At 47.4% G+C, this 18,296-nt stretch overlaps 1 protein-coding gene across 8 annotated transcripts in view; it reads left to right on the forward strand.

The window, feature by feature from the left end:
- The window catches only part of ARHGAP26 (Rho GTPase activating protein 26), a 196,400-nt gene that overhangs the window by 138,619 nt on the left and 39,485 nt on the right, over window positions 1-18,296 (forward strand). For all 8 annotated transcript variants that reach the window (XM_037398570.1, XM_037398563.1, XM_037398564.1 and 5 more), the window contains 3 exons: window positions 2,684-2,843; window positions 10,656-10,794; window positions 17,225-17,378. In XM_037398570.1, the coding sequence (XP_037254467.1) occupies window positions 2,684-2,843; window positions 10,656-10,794; window positions 17,225-17,378 (453 nt within the window). The remainder of the gene's footprint in view (window positions 1-2,683; window positions 2,844-10,655; window positions 10,795-17,224; window positions 17,379-18,296) is intronic.

Here is an 18,296-nt window from a genome sequence, read left to right on the forward strand (position 1 = left end):
GGCTGCCACGCTTTACTAATTCCAAGCAAACACAGCAAAGAGGAGTTTGGTGCCCATGGAGGCAAGGGCCAGCACTTGTGTCTGGGCACATGGGCATTCCTCAGGCCAAGGGCAGAGCCAGGTCTGTGGCTGGTCCTGCAGGACTGTGTCCTGGATGAGAAGCCATTAATAGTTTAGTCTGAAATAATTAACAGGACCATGCACAGCTGCCTAGCTGTAATGAGTCAATGACAATGTAATTCATTAGAGTGATGTATTACTTGGTAACAGTAATGAGAAATGGAGGGACCTCATTTTGTAAGACTTAGATCAATTAAAATGTTTTTTTTATAAATTACCATTGTTTTACTAACAGAAGATCGTTACAATTATTATGTTATTAATACTTTTCAAAACTATTCAAATTACAGTTGTATTTTCAAAATCCAAATAGGAGCATATGAACATGTGTCTGAAACATAGATGTTGTTGCAATGTAAAAAGGCTGTTGGCATAGATGTCTTGATAAGGAGGTGGGCTGGAGAGGGGGGAAAGGTTTGAACCCCTCTGTAAGTAAGAAGTTTTTTCCTGTAAGTAAGCAAGTTTTTTCCTAAGAATTTCTTATTGGACTTCTGCCTTTCTGCTTGGTGAGGTTGTGGCCCCCTAAAGAAAGTTTGCTTCTATCTACCCTACCAGCAACACCAGTCGGGGCGGGCTGGTGCTGGCATCACTGCATATGTGGCTTGACCTGCTCTTGCTTTTGGTGAAGATGGGGAAAGGCTCTGCACCCGCCTGGGGATGGGGACAGGGATGGCCAGCGGGGCTGAGTGGAGACAGTGGGGACAGCGGGGTGGCAGAAGCCCTGCCGGGCAGCGCATTGCCTTCCTGCCGGCAAGGTGCCCATCCTCCTCAGGTTATTGTCTCTGTAACTGGAGCATTTCTCAGGGCAGCCCATCTGGCAGCACTGCAGTTTACTGACACAGAACATTTCTTGGACACTTGTGATAAAATATTCAGAGCTTCCTGACAGTGGGGGAAGTTACAGGTAAGAGGGAGCTCCCACAAGCTCCCAAAGACTTTTGCCAGCACCTCCAAACCTTTGGAATTGTAACCCAAACCCAGACTTAGTGGAGGTGACAGCTCTGCATACTCTCTAGGGCTGTAACATGCACACAGGGCGGTAAATAGGGCTGAAGTTGCAGCTGGGGGGAAGGAGCTAAGCCAGCAGTCCAGAGCCTCTGAGCATCCTTCAGTGATGAGGTCCTCTGCTGCTGCCTGAGGAGCCATATACAGGGATAAGGAATGAAGAATTCATTGCAGGTTCAAGTGACATTTGGATGAAAAAGGATGGAAAGCATCTTTTCCTTTAAGCCAGCCCTAGGTTACGCTGTGCTGGAACAAGCTGAGCATGCACATAAATGAGCACTGTGTTGTCTTGGCCTGGAGATCAAGAATAAAAGCTCATGGCAATAAATTTTTGGGACAATCCAGCAAGATCTGTCTCAGCCTGACTATGTGCTAGCTTACTGCATTTGTCCAGGGGAAACAGGAGAGAAAGAGTCAATGGAAAAGATGCTTAAAAAAACCCCAAACCCCCCTTAGTCTAAAATGTGTGGTTGCACTGCCTGAAGTCATTGAGTTTCTTGGTTGAAGAGCTCAGCAGAAAACCACAGGAAAGTGTTACAAGGGTGGGGCTGCAGGGCTTCCACTGCAGGTCCTTGTTGTGTCACCTGATGTCATTGTGTAACTCCAGCATGTGACTCAGCTGGAGTCCACAGTACCTGGAGGGGCTGATCCGGGCCTCAACCATGCCTTTGCCATGGAGCAAGCGAGCGCCCAGGTCCCCTGACACTTGCACTTGGGCCCGGCCCGGGGACCTCGGGGCTGCTTCCCATGCTGCCGTGTGCCCTTGGTACATGGCAGTGGGGCTCTCTGGTGCTAAGCTGGAACAGAGGATGTGCCCCACCAGGGGCCAGACCAGGGCTACTCCAAAGTAACACCCCCAAACACACATCAGCCAGGGTGCCAGGTCCTCAGCACGGGCTGTTTCACTTTGCTGGACTGATCTGCTCCGACAGGGCTGCAGTACTTGTGAACATAAAAATAGATGGAGATGATGGGGAGGAAGGCTCCAGTGTCAGTGGGTCCCTAGGAAAGCGGATGTCCGTGTTGGGTGGATTCCTTGGCGGCGCGGAGAAGGGCACGTGTGCATGCTATGGGTCCAGGAGTAAAGCCTGAGCTTCACCTTCCAGCCTGTTGTGGTTGGGCTGGATGGGGCTGACCTCTGGTGCAGGCAAAAGCTTAAATGAGTGAGAAGGAATTGGATTTTGGAACATATTAGGTCACTCATTCAGTTGGAGAGCAGCGTGTGTCAGAGGTCCAACAATTTGTTTTTAGAAGGGTTTTAAGCATTAATGATTCAAGATGTTTTCCTGGGAGTGGTTTGCAAACATGAGACTCAGTGGCCAGTGCAGTGTTGAGGTTTTATGGGATTAGTCAACTCACTGAGGCTGAAAGGTCTTCAGTAACACAATAGTTAAATTTGTACTTTTCCACATGGCTGAGCCTTCAAGGAGCTCAACAGGAGTGTAAAAAATGTAAACAGCATTGTAAACTTTGTGCCAGCCATGAGACAGGGAGAGGGTTTCTGTGTGGGTTAGTTCTATCACCTACTTCTTTTTTTTTCTTTCCCCCCCCCCCCCAGAGTTGCAAATAATCACAAGCAGAACCTGATGACTGTTGCTAATCTGGGTGTGGTATTTGGGCCAACACTGCTTCGACCTCAAGAGGAAACAGTCGCTGCCATTATGGACATCAAATTTCAGAACATTGTGATTGAAATTTTAATAGAAAACCATGAGAAGGTAATGGCTTCACTTGCTTCTTTCAGTGCAATTAATTTATGAAAACAAATATGTCTCTCTTCACAAACTGTAGCCCCCTCTCCCAGAGCCCCCCTTGCTCCCAGCGGCCAGAGACACTGGCAGAGACGGCTTTTGCTGCAGACGGTGGGCTTATGCCAGGGAGGGCAGCAGCTGCTACCTCCCAGGTGCTCCTAACAGTGATGGACATGATCTGGGATATGGTGTAGAGGCTCCAGAACTCACAGTTCTTGGGCTGTAGTTGCATAACCAGCGCTGCTAGTAACAAGACTTTTTTATGGTCATCTCAGTGTGAGTCAGCATGTCCGTGTCTCCATTACCAAAATCCCCCTTTCTTTCCTCTTTCCATTGTTTTATAGGAATTTGTCCTTAGTTTCAAGAGAGATGGGTACTTAAACTATTGTGATCCAGCCTAGGCTGGCTTCCCACTTTTCTGTCTAAATCTGGGTTTATTCAAGTACTGGCTTTATCCACAATGCTGATCTCCTAAATTATGGTGCATTTCTGTTTGTTGGCCGTAAGGATGTTCTTGTCTGTCAGTGGAGCAGAGGCAGCTCGGTGGGGCCATGGTGCTGGCAGTCCCTCCTGGCCAGCCGTGTGGGGTGGCTGCATGCAAACAGCAGCACTAAAAAAATGTCATTTTCTTCTAAATCCACACAGTTCCCTGATTATGATCTTTTGTTCGTCTGATTGTGGTTGGAAAGAAATAGCTAATTTGTGCATTCAGGCTGTGAAGAAAAAAGTAGAGGCAGGCTTGCCGCTGGCTGGGGTTGCAGGGCAGGGTGGCATCATGGCTCTGGCGTGGGGCTTTGCTTGCAGATGTCTTGAAAGGTTTCTTGCAAGTTAAGGTGCCAGGTTGAGCCTCTGGTACATGTGGTGCAGGCAGCAGTCCGGGGCACATCTGCATGGGGCTGCAAAGCGGCATCAAATATGCAGCCAGCAGGGATGAGGAGACAGTGTCTGTTGTTGTATGTTCTTGGAGAAATTGCTTCCATGGACACATAAAGGCTATGGCATTTATTTAGGACAGAAGAGCTGTTCTCCTCTGCATGGAATGTAACGGTAATGATGGCTTAATTATGAGCTGCTGTGCAGAGGAGTGTGTGAGCAGTAGTGGTGAACCTGTGGTTGTGAGCCCAGTTCTGGTCCTGTGAGAAGGAACTGGCCCAAACCCTTTTGTCAGCCTTCGATGATGACCTCTGTCTGTCTGTCTGTCATCTCGTGTTAGTACAGGGCAGCGTTCACTGCCTCTCACTGGTGATGATGAGCTCTTTGGCTGTGCTGCCAGCATCACAAGCAGCATGACATCTCTACGAGCCTGTTTTATCTCCCTTCCCATCGCTGTGCTTTTATGGAGCCCTTCCCTCGTGGGCCCTTATAGAAATACATCTTTAGACATTGATTTTATTTTTTTTTTCTGCTTGAACTGAGTCTCTTGCTGTGCCAGCCAAGCCCTCCATCAGCTGACATCTGTAGAGGAATTGATGACAGATATCTGTAATGATCACATCTGAGTGGGCTGCAGGGCTCATCTCTGCTCACCAGCCAAATTACAGCTCCTGCCCCAGGGTGTCCTGGCACTTTGATAGTTTCCCTTCCTTAGAAGTAATTTATGGCACCAGCAGATGTGTGAATCTGCAAGTTCGTTACATACGTTTGTCACCGATTAATTCTGTGGGTGGGTGTATCTGCTGCCTAGGGTGCTCAGGTGCGGCAAGGGTTGATGTTGCGTGGTGCTGAGCTACGCTGGCAGGGCTCCTGGGGTCAGGGCTGTCTGTGGCTGCCAGTTCGCACACGGATGCTGCGAGCAAAATGCCTGTGAACCTCTGTCCCCATTCCTCCAAGGCTCTTGGGAAAAGATCTTGGGAAGGAGGGAGATAGGAAGAGGTAACTCCAGGAGAGGAAAATCTCTTAAAGGGAGTGTTAGTGCTGGTTTGGCTCCAGCTTTAGGACTGTTGCATTTCAGTATGTTTCTTGATTTGAATTGATTCGAGCTCATTGAAGGTTCCCCACAGGAGCTGCTGTAGGTGATTAGCAATATGCAAGTTGCCTGTGATTGTGCTGCTGGTGCTTTATATTGTTTTACACTGGTGACTCACAGACACTGTTTATGATTAAGTAGATTTGCAGTGAAAATGTAATTGATTTGAATGGTTCCTGGCAATCAGGAACTGTCTGGTATTACATTTTATTTCCCCCAGGTAAGTGGAATGCCTCTCCTGTCAAAATTACTGTTGTCATTGTGTAACCAAGAAAAAAAACCACCAAGCTTGGTGATGACATCTCTTGGTCTGCATAACTGCTGGCAGCTTGTTTACACAGTCACTTCAACAGGCTTATCTGATTGCGGGGCAGTGGAGAGGGTTTCAGGGGGGTTAGTCAGCATTCTCTGCTCACCTGCCTCCATTTGCAGTCACTGCACCTCAGATTTGGCTCATCTTCCTCCTGAGGTTATCCCTGGGGAAAAACATCTGTCCTGAAGCCATAAAAATATCAGAGAAGGATGCTGCAGGATGCGGTGCCGATTGTCCAGTGTCTTCACTGATCTAACATGAACTTGTGCTGGCTGTGGTGGTCCCTCCAGGTTAATGTGTGCCCTGAGCACATGATGTTTCTGATGCATCTTGGGAGTGATGTGCAGTTTAGAAACATAGTCAGCAAAACAGGGACTTCCTGAAGGTTCCCGGAACAACTTGTAAATTATGGTTTGTTCTATGTTGCCAGAGCATCTGACATAGACCATTAAATCCTGTATGTAATCCAAAAAGTTAAATAATTTCTGGAAATTTAGCAGGTTTCCAGGTCTCAGATCCAAACTGTTTGTTATACTCACAATAACAGCAATAAACTGTGAGACAGGTTTTAAAGCTTCTCAGACATGTTCTCCGGAAGGTCTCTGCACATCAAGGTATCGCAGCCCTTGCATTTGTCTTTATGATTACAGCTGCCACTGGGAAGTGCTGTGCTTTGGGTGATCTCCCGTGGGGTTGTACTGACACTAGTTCTTCTGGAAATGTGGAATGGGGTTGGGATGAGGGTAGGATAAGGGCTTAGGGAGGAGGGCACAGCGGCTCCATTTGTCTGCCAGATGTTGCGACGCAGCAAACAGGAACCCTCAAAAAGCTGAGAAGGAGCAACATGCCTGGCTGTCGGCTGCTCAGTGCTGCCCAACGAACCAATAAAACGTCAAATTGCTACTTAACAAGATTTATCCATTAGTGATTCACACCCTTTTCTGAGTATGTTTGTGAATACACTATATTAATATAATGTGTTATAAAATATATCCTGATTATATATAATTAAATAAATTATTTTTCTCCTATGGCTCTGGATGCTGCCAAGACAGGCAAACCAAGAGTGCATCCTGTGCAAAAAAAAAGAAAAAGGATGCTGTGTTGTATGCCTGGTTTCTCAAGTGACTGCCATTTAACACCGTTATTTCTGAATTAAAAATTAAGTGTTAGCCAAAGGTAATATTGAAATACTATTACATCTGACAATTGCAGATGTCCATCCATGTTCTTTTCCAAAGCTGGAAAAGGCCATTGTTCTGAAGTGTCACAAAATTAAGAGATTGATTTACTGTCTTGATGATGTTCCCTCCAGACAAAAGATTGACCAGGTGAAATGTTAATGCAGCCAGGACTGAGGGCAAATAGGAAACTAGTTTATGCAGGGAATTACGCAGACCCAAACACTAACCATAGTAAATGGTAAGGACTAATACTAAAATCAAAGCCCTCAGTAATTCATCTTCATTTAATTCTTTTCTGTAATTAGCTGAAATGTTTAGTGATGCTGTTGGCAGTTTTAGCCAGTCCTTGTATAATGCATGGTACCACCAACATTTTGAATGTCACAGCAGCTTCTTACTCTCCAGGTTCCGTGAATGAGTCTGGATGCAGCTTTGTGCATGGGAATACCCCAGGCTGTGAGCTGGAGACCAGGGGATGGACCTTAATATACTATTATACTGCATCCCTCTGATTTGGGCAGGGTACCTAACCCGTCTGGTTTTCACCTTCCTTGTAATAAAATGAGCGTAATGGTGTAATTGATGCCAAATACGAGATGGTCCTCCAGTGTGTGCCAGGATGCAGGGAGGGAAGGAGGGTTCTGACGTAAGGGGCACCATCCTTAGTGGGTGGCCTGGCAGCAGGGAGCAATTCCTCTGAAACCCATGGAGAGTGCACATGCCTCATCCCTCTCCTTGCCCAGAGCAGCTCTTGGTGCTGGGACACCCCCAGGTCCTCAGCACTGGTGATGGGGCCGCTGGCCGGTCTCTCTGGCAGAGCTGCAGGATAAAGGACATAGCAGAACCTGGGTGTGTTTCATTCAGAGGTGGGAGAGGAATTTTATCTGAGACAAGGTGCTGCCGGGTCTTTGCCATTTTGCAGACAGGGGAGAAAGTCCTGTAGAGCTGCGGAACTGCCGCTTGCATCAGGCCAAGCGAGCAAGCGCAGTAGGGCTGTAAATGAGATTTATGAATCCTGACTGCTCCTCTCCCACTCTGGCTATTGAACTGTCTCCTTCTCCCTGTTAATTGGACTCTGTGACTGGGAGAGCTGTAACACAGGTTTGCACAGTGAGGAGCATGTCTCAGCTATTTGTGTTAAATTAAAAACTGAAACAAACCTGAGAAACTTTCCTGTGGAGTGGGGGTTTTGTGCAAGCAATGTCTGAGCTGAGGGAAATGGAGTAGGAGGTTTTGGCCCAGCAGTGCTGGTTCCCTTCGCTACTGAAGAGGTCTGTGCTGTTTCCCAGTACACGGTGGCAGTCGCATCTGCAGTGAGCTATTTATGTTACAGTTCATGGGGTCTCTCTTTAGACCTTCAAAATCAGCGCTGTGCTTTTTTAAATGTAGCTGTTAATTGACTTTTCTCCATTGTGAGCAGCTAAATTTAGCCTGTGTGCTTTGTGCTGCTCAGAGGTAGTAGAGAGAGCAGCTTTTAATAGCCCTGCCTCTGCCTCCACATTGCTTCAGCTCCCTTTCTCTGGCTTTATCTCGGTGGAGATGGCATAGCAGGCTTGGGACACCAAGGAGATCTGTGGTTGAAGACCATGGTGTTTCTGCTTCATCAGGAGGCCATGTCATGCTGTTGTCACTGCAGCATGGTGGCCAGAGCTGTGGCTGTCTGTCCTGCTGCAGAGTGGCCTGCCAGTGTGCCACTGGGGCAGCGGGTGTCCCTCTGGGGAACTCGCTGCTCGAGGGGCGAAGGGCACTCATGGAAGTGGTTGTGGCTAAACAAAAGTTTATAATATAGCCAGAAGTGTATTTACTGGGTCCTTAAGGCTGCAGTTGTGTCAGTGCCTGAAGTGCAGGCTGTAAACCCAAGGGCTCGACTGGAGCACGAGCACTTCAGGGCCTGTGGTGAGAAGGGCAGGCCAGAGGAGATAGTGGGGTGCATGTGCTGTGGGTGCAGGCTGCCTGTCCCCTGCCTCCTGCGCTGCCTGCATGTCTGCCTGCCTCCGCCAGTGTGGCCAGAGAGCATGCAGCATGAGGGTGCAGTGCAGGCCATTGGCAGTGTGGATATTTGGGCTGACTAGGTGTTTTAACTGAAATACAAACTTGGTTATGGTAAGTTGGAATGTGCAAGGTCTCAGGTGCTGAAATTGTTTCATGATGACATTCCTGCATTTGAAAATGCAGCTTCCTTATAAGCTGAGACTGGTTTCAGTCATTAACTTCATAATTTAAAAGCTTATATGTATCTTCTCTTATTAAAGACTGAAAAAAGCAAACAAAAACCTGGAACTTGATTCTTTTCAAGTGTGCTGTGGGAAATCATTGCAGAAAATGCAGTTCATAAATCAATGCTTTTGTCTTACTTGTTTTATTTATTTTGTTATATTTGCCAAGTAGAATTTGCTATTGAAAAGCAATTAAAGCAAGAGCATGTTAAAACAGGCAGTGGCTGTGCTGGATATGGGGATTGGAGCCCAGGGCAGGCAAGGTGCCCTCAGTACTGATTTTGGCCCCCCGTGCTTGAGGATCCTGCCACCGAGAAGCTGTATTTAGCACACAGAGCGAAGGGCTTGTGGCACGGGTCTCAGCAGCTGGGGCAGGCACCTGAAGCACGTGCAGGTGTGTAATGTTTTAGCATGGCAAGCAATGCTCTATGAATAGCCCTTCTAACTGGGACCTGTGAGCTGTCCCCAGTGCCAGCACCTGTGCTAGGGAGGGCTAGTGGGGTGCAAGGAGGGCTGATAGGGTGCTGGAGTGGGCTGGTGGGATGCAGGAAGGGGTGTTGGGGTGATGGGGAGGGCTGGTGGGTGCAGGGAACAAGGTGCAGCAGTGGTGTGAGGCTGGAGAGCCACTGACCTCCAAACTCCTGTGGGGAGCTGGGAAACAGCCATTTCGGAGGTGGGAACGGCTGCAGGCAGGCGTGTGTGGGGTGAAAATGAGCAGTGCTGCATGCAGAAAGTGTGGCTCGGGCTGCTTCTCCCTCTGCTAATCCATGAACCCAGGAGGAATGTGTGAATGAGCTCAGCAGAGCTCTCCAGGAAGGGCTGCAGTAGGACTCCATAATCCATCCATCTGTTTCACAGCATGCCCAACGATGCACAGTCAGATTCAACTGCTCACTTGATGGGGGCCGGGGCCTGCCGTGCACGCAGGAGCTTTGCACAGTGATTCATTGCTGCTTCCTGCACCTCACCCGTCTGCAGGCTCAGAAGCTGAACCTGAGCCCCAGCAGTGAGTCCCTACAGATGGAAAGGTTGGGGAGTGATGTTCTTAGCCAGGGCGTGTTTGATTCACTGAGAATGGGGAGGGCTGTAAGTACTGCCCTTCATACCCACCTCTTTGTGCTTTTGGGGAGAGATGTGACATTAAAATTTTTGACTAACACTTTTTCACTCTTTAGCATTTATTTGTAGAAATCAGCATGAAGTGTTTATGTATGTGTGTGAGGATTTTGTTGTTGTTACATGAAACAAGCCAATTAACTGCTGGCAGCTGCTCCCATTAGCTGGCAGGCTGCATTTGATGGCTTTCTGGAAGGCAAGGGCTGCCAGTGACTGGCAGCGATGGCTGTGTGCTCTGAGGAGTCTCCCCGATGCTGCAGTGGGCAGCAAGCTGCCTCAGAAATACAGTTTTTCTTTTGGCACCCGCAGCAATGCCAGCTGTCTGTCTGCCAGGGACAGGTAGAGCAAGGAAGGACACTGAGGGATGGTGTTTAATATACTCTAGCAAAGGGAGAACTTGAGAAAGCTGGTCTTGAGGCAATGCTGCTGCTGTCTGAGCCCGGGGTTCCAGAAAAGAAACAATAAATAACCAAACATCAACAACAGACAAAACTGCTGCTCTTTAAGTTCAGGCAATTTTAAAATTCCATCCCCTTGAGAAAAATGTGATTACTCAGTTTCTGACAGCTGTGGCTGGAAGTTGCAAAGACTTTCCCAAGCTGGTCTGCATCAGTGGGTGTGAGGGCACTGAGGGCCATGCCATGGGGAAGCATGTGCGGGGACATGCCGATTTGTCTCTCCAGGGGCACTCGCCGTCACTTGCTGGGACACCATGCACCCTCGAAAACTCATCTGAGTGCCGGAGTATCAGGGTTCTTCACATCTTGCAACTTGCATCTTGGGTGAAGTATAGAGAAAAGGAGCGTGGACAGTGGGAATGTGGAATTTAGGAAACTGTACCCAAAATGTTGCCTTGTTGGATGCATGTCTTCCTTAGGTGCTGCTCTGCAGTGCGGTTGTAGAGCGGTGCGGACCAGGCAGGTAGGCAGCTGTTCTGTTCAAAGGGGTCATTCCAAAGAAGAATTTGTTTATTATTTTTAACAGATATTTAACATGGTGCCAGAGACTCCACCATCAAACTCGCAGCTGCTGTTATCTCGCAAGAAGAGCACGGACTCAAAGCCTCCCTCCTGCAGCGAGAGACCACTGACACTCTTCCACACAGCACAACCCAATGAGAAGCGTAAGTGTGCTGAGCCGCAGCTCCTGGCTTTCCCACTAGACTAAGTTTTTGGCCTAATTGTGACAAATGGATTGTAATTCCCATGCCATTCCTATGGAGTTTTACTGCTGTCAATGGGAGAGACGATTCCCATAACAGAATCAAGCTTCAGTCTCCTTTATTGCCACTTTGATGGGGAGTGTGAAGGTTGTCTGGCATCCAAGCCCTTAACCAGGTGCTTGAAATGAGGCTGCATTAGCACAGTATAGATAGAGTGTTGCTGTCCCTTCCCCACCTGACAGGCCCCTGTGTGTTCTCATTCTCATGTTCCTCGATCCCTGTCCTCGCCGTCAACGGCTGCCGAGATGTGCTCCTGTACATGGGGCGCAACACATGCAGCAAGGGTGGGCACCCCTGTGGCTTCAAAAGGCAACCCTCTTTAGATGTCCTCAGGCACTTTGCCTTTTACAGACACGAAAACTTGGCCAGGAGGTTCTGCATTTTTCTGAGGATTATGTACTATGGCAGTTTAAAAATGTTGAAGATCATCTTTCCGTTTCTGTCACTAATTGGTACTCCACATATTTAGGTGAAAGAGTCAGTAGCCCCATCCCTACTCACGGAGCAGAAATGTGTTTGCTCAGGCTGTTGCTTCATGTTACAGTGTAAGCCCAATTCCCTGCTCTCCCATTCCTCCTGTCCATGCACTCCCAGCCCTTGCCTCAGGCTGCTCCTGAAACTGCCCTGTTGCACAGGGAGCTGTCCCAGTTTGCTAAAAGAGCCGGATTGTAACCTGGTGATCAAAGCACATGCTTGGGGACTTGGCTTGCTTTGCTCGGGCAGGTGGGTGAGCACAGGGAGCAAGGAGCAGGGGAGGACTGGAATTAAACTGTCTCCCAGGATGTAAAGCTGTTGGGTTGGACGGAGAGGTTGTTGTGTACTTTGCTGACTCTCAAAACATGTGGGCTTGTCCGCCTCTGATTGAGTTACTGTTAATTACCAGGCACTCTCAGAGGATGTCATAACAATACACGTGGGTTTAAGGAAGCAGTGGTAGCACCAAAGAGTGCTCTGGAAATAGCATATCACATGAGTGCTGGTGGAGCCTCCAGTATTAAAAGCTGCTTTTGAAAAATTCCAGCCTAAGAAATTTATTTGCTGCTAAGCAGTTGCTTTTTAGACTCTAGGGTTGCCCAGCTGCCAGAGACTTCCTCTCCATCCTTCCCTTGCCTAGAGAGGAAACTGAGTTCATTTATTTATTTCTGCATTTATTTATTCCCATGCCAAGCAATGTTTTCTCTGTTTTCCTCCTGTGATCTCCTGTGTCTATGGGAAGACGCTGCAATTTCATTCAGTGTTTGCTGTCCCTGCTGCATGTGTTAGAAGTGGAATAATGTGATGTTTCCTTTCTTAGCGGTCCAGAGACCAGCCAAGGCTCTAAGTCAGGCTGAAGCACAGGGGCTTGGACAGCAGCACAAGCTGAGCTGTGTGCCATGTCTGCATCATGTCCTGAGCTGTGACACAAGCTCTACTGTGACACACAAACAGCTGGCACCTTCGGTAGCCTCCCCATTGCAGAGTGCTGGCTGCATCCCTGTTTGGTGGAAACACCTCTTTCCTTTGCAGATGGCTGTCTCAGGAGTGAGGGACAGGGAGCCCCGAAGTACGTGGTCACTTTGGTGCTCATGCCTCAAAATATGTATTGGAAGAGGTAAATACAACTCAGAAGAGCCCCAAGCACAATGGGAACACTGAAGGCACACCGCATGAGTCATTCATCTATGAAAAAAAGGCAGTCGTAGAATCACAGAATGGTTTGGGTTGGAAGGGACCTTAAAGATCATCCAGCTCCAACCCCCTGCCAGGGGCAGGCACATCTCCCACCAGCCCAGGTTGCCCCCAGCCCCGTCCAGCCTGGCCTTGGGCACTGCCAGGGATGAGGCACCCACAGCTGCTCTGGGCAGCCCGTGCCAGCGCCTCACCGCCCTCACAGGGAAGAATTTCCTCCTAATATCTAATGTAAACCTACCCTCTTTCAGCTTAAAGCCATTCCCCCTTGTCCCATTACTACATGCCTTTGTAAAAAGCCCCTCCCCAGCTTTCTTGTCGGCCCCTTGAAGTACTGGCAGGCTGCAATAAGGTCTCCCTGGAGCCTTCTCTTCTCCAGGCTGAACAACCCCAACTCTCTCAGCCTGTCCCCATAGCAGAGGTGCTCCAGCCTCTGATCATCTTTGTGGCCTCCTCTGGACTCGCTCCAACAGGTCCTTGGCCTTTTTATGTTGGGGGCTCCAGCGCTGGATGCAGCATTGCAGGTGTGATCTCACCAGAGCAGAGTAAAGGGGGAGAATCCCCTCCCTCACCCTGCTGGCCACGCTACTGATGATACAGCTCAGGATACATTTGGCTTGCCAGGCTGCGAGCACACATTGCCAGGTCGCGGTGAGCTTCTCATCCACCAGCACCCCCAGGTCCTTCTTCTCAGGGCTGTTCCCTATCCATTCTCCACCCAGCCTGGCTTGATACTGAGGGTTGCCCCAGCCCAGGTGCAGGACCCTGCATTTGGCCTTGTTGAACTTCATGAAGTTTGCTCAGACCCACCTCATAATAAGATCTAATAGTGGAAATTGAAGCTAGATCCATTCAAAATGGAAACAGAGTGCATATTTTTTAAGACTGAGAGCAATATAACCATAAGAAGAAATTAAGTGGGATGGTGATTTTTCCATTACTTGAAATCTGTTAATCGAAGTCAAATATCTTTCTAAAATTTTCACTAAAATTCATCATACTAAGCTGTGTGTAAGTCAAAAATTATAATGTTTAATAAATAGGATCATGCAAGAGAGCAGATTAGATAATCACAGTGATTATTTCATCGTTAAACATTCACATTTTTTTCCACAACTGACCCAGGAACTGAGTGAGTACTGTGAAACAAGTGTCATCAACACAGTAAATACCTAATTTTGTTCCTTACCAGGTCTTCATTATAAACACTGTTGTGGCATTTTGCTTGTATTTTATTATGCAGAGTGCTTTTGTCATCGCTTCTGTGGTTCCTGTGGATGACTGTTATCAAAGCACCCTAGATCAGGTTATCAGCCAGAAGCTGCAGCTCTGCTGTCAGGCAGGGTGTAGCGTTTACTGGAGGAGAGTCTGGAGAAGCTGGAGGCTTTGGTGAGACTCCTGCAGCTCTGCCTGACTTATTTTCCATTAAAGTTCACAAGGGCTTGGGTAAATGGTGAAAACTCAAACTCATTTTGATGTGTGGCTGGTTCCCTCTCCCTGGGAGACAGGGAACTGAGACTGGCTGAGCAGTTCAGTGATGGGAGAGTTTGTTTAGCAAAGGGAGGACTACCAAAAATGTACAAGTCCCACTCTCCCTGAAGCTCCTCCTTTCCAGCAAGGTGGTTTTGGGTGTCTTGGAGAGAAGTTGCTGGTTTGGTTTATTAACGGTAGCTCTCTTGGTGGGAGCGGGGCCACAGTGCCAGCAGTGAGGAGACACAGCTGGGAGCTGGGGACAGTGGCAGGGGCTGGGACTGTGCTACAAGGGGGATGTTGGGGGTCTGCAACGAGAGTGTGGCTGGCTGTGATGCCTCTCACACCCGACTGTGCTGGCGGTTTGCAAGTGGCTCTTCTGCCTTCTGAGTGATGGAGAAGAAACATGCTTTAGCTGATGGGCAGTTCTGGTCTTGTAGCTGTAAGACTATACTAAATCTCACAGCAAAGAATCCTTCACATAAGCTTTTTAAAAACATGAAGCAAAATACAGTATCAGCCTTTTAAAAAGGAGGAAATAAAGTAAGAGTTTCAGATTCTGCCATTCATCTCCCTCTTTAGATGGAACGCTTCCAGTTTCTTGGCTGATAGGGACTTTAATTCAGTATTGGTTGGTATCTAGCTCTGAGATTAGGCAGACAATTGACACTGATTTTTTAGCTTATAATTGGACTTCAGCCTTGGGCAGAAAATGTTTGGAAATAATAATATGTAGTGTTAGACCACATTCCATCAGCTCAGGTCCATGCTCCTTGCAGCCTCCAGTGCAGCCTCTCAGTCCGGTGGGGCTCAGCGTGGACAGTCCCTGGGCCTGGCCACCTTTGTATGCTGCACAGGTGGTCTGTTGTGGCACTGTTTAAAGCCCATTCTGGTAGATGCAAAAATAAAGGAGTGATTTGGATTGGCCTTTTGGGGTTTTTAGGTCTGTAGGCAGCTTGATTTCTCTTATTTCATCTGCTGGCTCCCACATTGGCCTGTCAGTATTTGTGGAGTCAGTGCTCTGCTTTTCTTCACTTTAGCCTCTTTTTATCTTCTACATGGATACTCGATTTCATCACAAAGCACTTATACCTTCTGATTCCAGGTGGGCTTTTGTCAGCTCATAGCTTTGTATCAGAGGACCTGCCTTGGCCCCAGCTGGGCTTGGTGTGCTCTGCACAGCCCGCAGCCTCTGGCTGAGCTGCAGCTCCAGCACCAAACTCATCACCTGCTGCTGGGGCTGGGCATAAAGCATAGTCCAAGAAATGTCTCTAAATTGGACACTCCAGGGAAATCCCTTCTGTTTATGAGCTTTTCTGACTTGGTTTAGGTAAAGTATGGCTTGTCATTTGAGCCACTGTATGGTGGTGTTTGAGCTCAAAGCTGATGAGATCGTTTGTATTTTCCTTTTGGCATATCAGACAGTGGTGAGTTGGAAACCATGGTGGGGCAAAAGGTCCAACTAGGCACATTCGAGGAACAAAGTTGGGGACAGAGAAGTGTAGGTGCTGCTTGTTCCCTTGGTGTCTTATTGGAGATTAAGATTAGTGAAATGCAATTTCAGAACATGTTGACATGTATCAACGTAATTCACACATCCTTGGCTTTGGCTAATCTCTGGAAGATAAGATCAACCAAAGCTAAACCAAGTTTTAGCCTTGTCTTGCTGCCATGCGGGCGCTGATTTTGCCCAGCTACCAGGAAAATGCAACTCTAGCAAAGGAGTGTGACGAGGAGTGTTGCTCTGCTCTTCCCCTGGCATCCACAAACCTATTGCTAATGTTAGCTTTTCTCTCTGAAGCGGTGGCAAAGAGTTGCCACAACACCATGCTCCTCTGCAGCTGGGACAATGATACTGCCAAGCTATTTCACAGAAATGTAGGTGGTTTCTTTCTGCTGTATGTTAGGATTAACTTTTCATGTATCCCAGGAGTTCCTCTTGCACTCTTTCATCCTTCTTTAAATGTGTACAGATGAGTATTACATGCTCTACTTCTAACATAAGCAGAGGTGTACAAATTAAAGGGATTGAGAACAAGGGATTCTCTATTACTATGTGCTTTTTGGTAGTAATGTAATCATATTAGTGTGCACTGGATGAAAGAGTTATCATTGAAGTAGGACTCTGTGTTTTCCAGCAGGAGAACATCTTTCTTTCAGGAAAACATCAGCACAGAAGCAGCAGCTCTCTGCCATAGGGTTGCTTTTCATGTCATCAGTGATGATAATTGCTTCTCACGATTACAATTATTGCTTATACGGAGAAGGCATCTTATGAAAATTAATGTGATTTTTAGGTAATTCAGCATAGAGCTGAGGAGGGAGCCCAGGCTGAGGATGCCGGTTTGGGATGCATAATATTTTCACTCTTCTCTGCTAAAGTTACACAAATAAGGGGGAGATCTCTTAGCAGAATATGATCAAGGGAAACAAGAAACTCTAGAAAACACCAGATTGTCAGCAGAGCAGTGCCAGCATTTCCCCAATGCAGTACAGCTGGCATGGGGGGGGGGAGGGGGGGCAGGGGGCATGAGGTACTGTTTTGGATCTGAAATGAAGCCAAGTTTCTGACCCCATAGCTGCACTGTATTTCTGAAGAGCTGAGTCAAAATGGAGCAGAGACCCCATCCCCTTTCTCCTTATAGACCTGGCCAGGAAAGGTCAATAGTAGCTGATTTCAAGTCCTAGACTGAAGCTTTTTTTTCTGAGATAAACCTTAACTGGGTGATCTGTCCTTTTCTTGTTCTAAAACGTTATTCTGCTCTGTCACACAAATGCTTGGTCCCTTGGCAGCTGATTTCAGTCACAAAGAAATCCATTCCTGTATATAGTTTGCATTTTAATTTTTTTCAGGTTGTGTGGTACTTTGGATGTCTTTGGGAATGTAAAATATTAATGCCTGGAGAACAATGAATATTTTCTTGCTAAAACTGGTATTAATTTTAAAATTTAGCCGCATCTTAAAAAAATAAATATATAAGAGTACCTGGTATTTCTTACATTTTAATGTATAGTATCTGTGTAAACTAACTGCCTGTCTTCTGAGATCTGGTAAGATGCTGCCCTCTTTGTATTAAGGCAGGGATTATTACTAGAAACATGCGATGCCTTTGCGGCAGTATGTGCTTTATTTTTGTATACAATGGCAGCTCTGTGTGATGGTTGACGATTCTTGGGGTTTTATTTTTTTTAGAGGAGAACAGGAACAGTATCCTCAACTCCAGCCTGGAATCCGTCATCTCTTCAAATGTAAACAGCTTCCTTAACTCCAACAACGCTCCCCAGCCCAGCCTGAACTCAAGTGATCTTGAACTAGAAGTAATTAAACCCAACAGGCCAAATTCACTGTAAGTATGGTGCTAATTAGTGTTTTATAGGCTCTCTGTCCTTAATCTTTAATCAGGGCTGTTTCTTACTCTGAATCCCAGCAGTTTGTTGAAGAATACAATTTAACATTTTAATTTTTAATGGGTGCCTAGCATGTTCCTTGCATTTTTAACTTGATCTTTAGTTACTGTGAGTTATATCTGCTGGGGAGTTTCAGCTCTGATTATTTTGCACATGTGGAATACTTTTCAAGCAGAACTCCACGTTGCTGCTTTTACTGCTTGACGCATCTGGTGATAACTCCAGCAAACACAAAGGACTTTTCTTCTGAGTTAAATTCTTTGACTGTTGTCAGTACAGTTGATCTCCAGCCAAATCTGTGCCATTGCTTCTGCTATTGCTTCCTTCATCTGGAAAGTTCAAGGGAAAAAATAGTGACCTTAGCAATGACTCCCTGGGGACAGCCCAGTTATTTATGAAGTCCCCTGAACTTGACACAGCTGAGCCCTCGAGCCAATGGCCGTCTCTGCTGGGGGAATTTCCTTCCTGCCATGGCTCTGCTGGGCCCGATAGCATTTTCCCACAGAACTGCCTTTTCACGTACATGTGAGGATCTGCTCAGATCTTCAAGAGCCACTGCAGTCCTTGCAAGCCAAAGCCAATTTTCCCCAGTGCTCCTCGGCATGCCCCTGCCCATCCCTCTCCCCACAGATCAGTCAGGAGGAATGCTGCTCCCGCCACTCAGTTTATGGCCTTGTCTCAATTAATGGAGACCTTCCTTCCCACCCCTCTGGTCCTCCCACAGGCTCCAAACACTTCCAGTTCCCACTCAACCGTAGAAGCCCCCAGTCTCTTGGGAGCAGACAGGGATATTTTTGCTTTAGCTGCTTTGCTCTCGTTATCAACAGAAGGATTGCTAGGGACTCAAAATGGATGAG

The sequence above is a fragment of the Falco rusticolus genome, chromosome 8, assembly GCF_015220075.1.
Source record: "Falco rusticolus isolate bFalRus1 chromosome 8, bFalRus1.pri, whole genome shotgun sequence".
Taxonomy (NCBI): domain Eukaryota; kingdom Metazoa; phylum Chordata; class Aves; order Falconiformes; family Falconidae; genus Falco; species Falco rusticolus.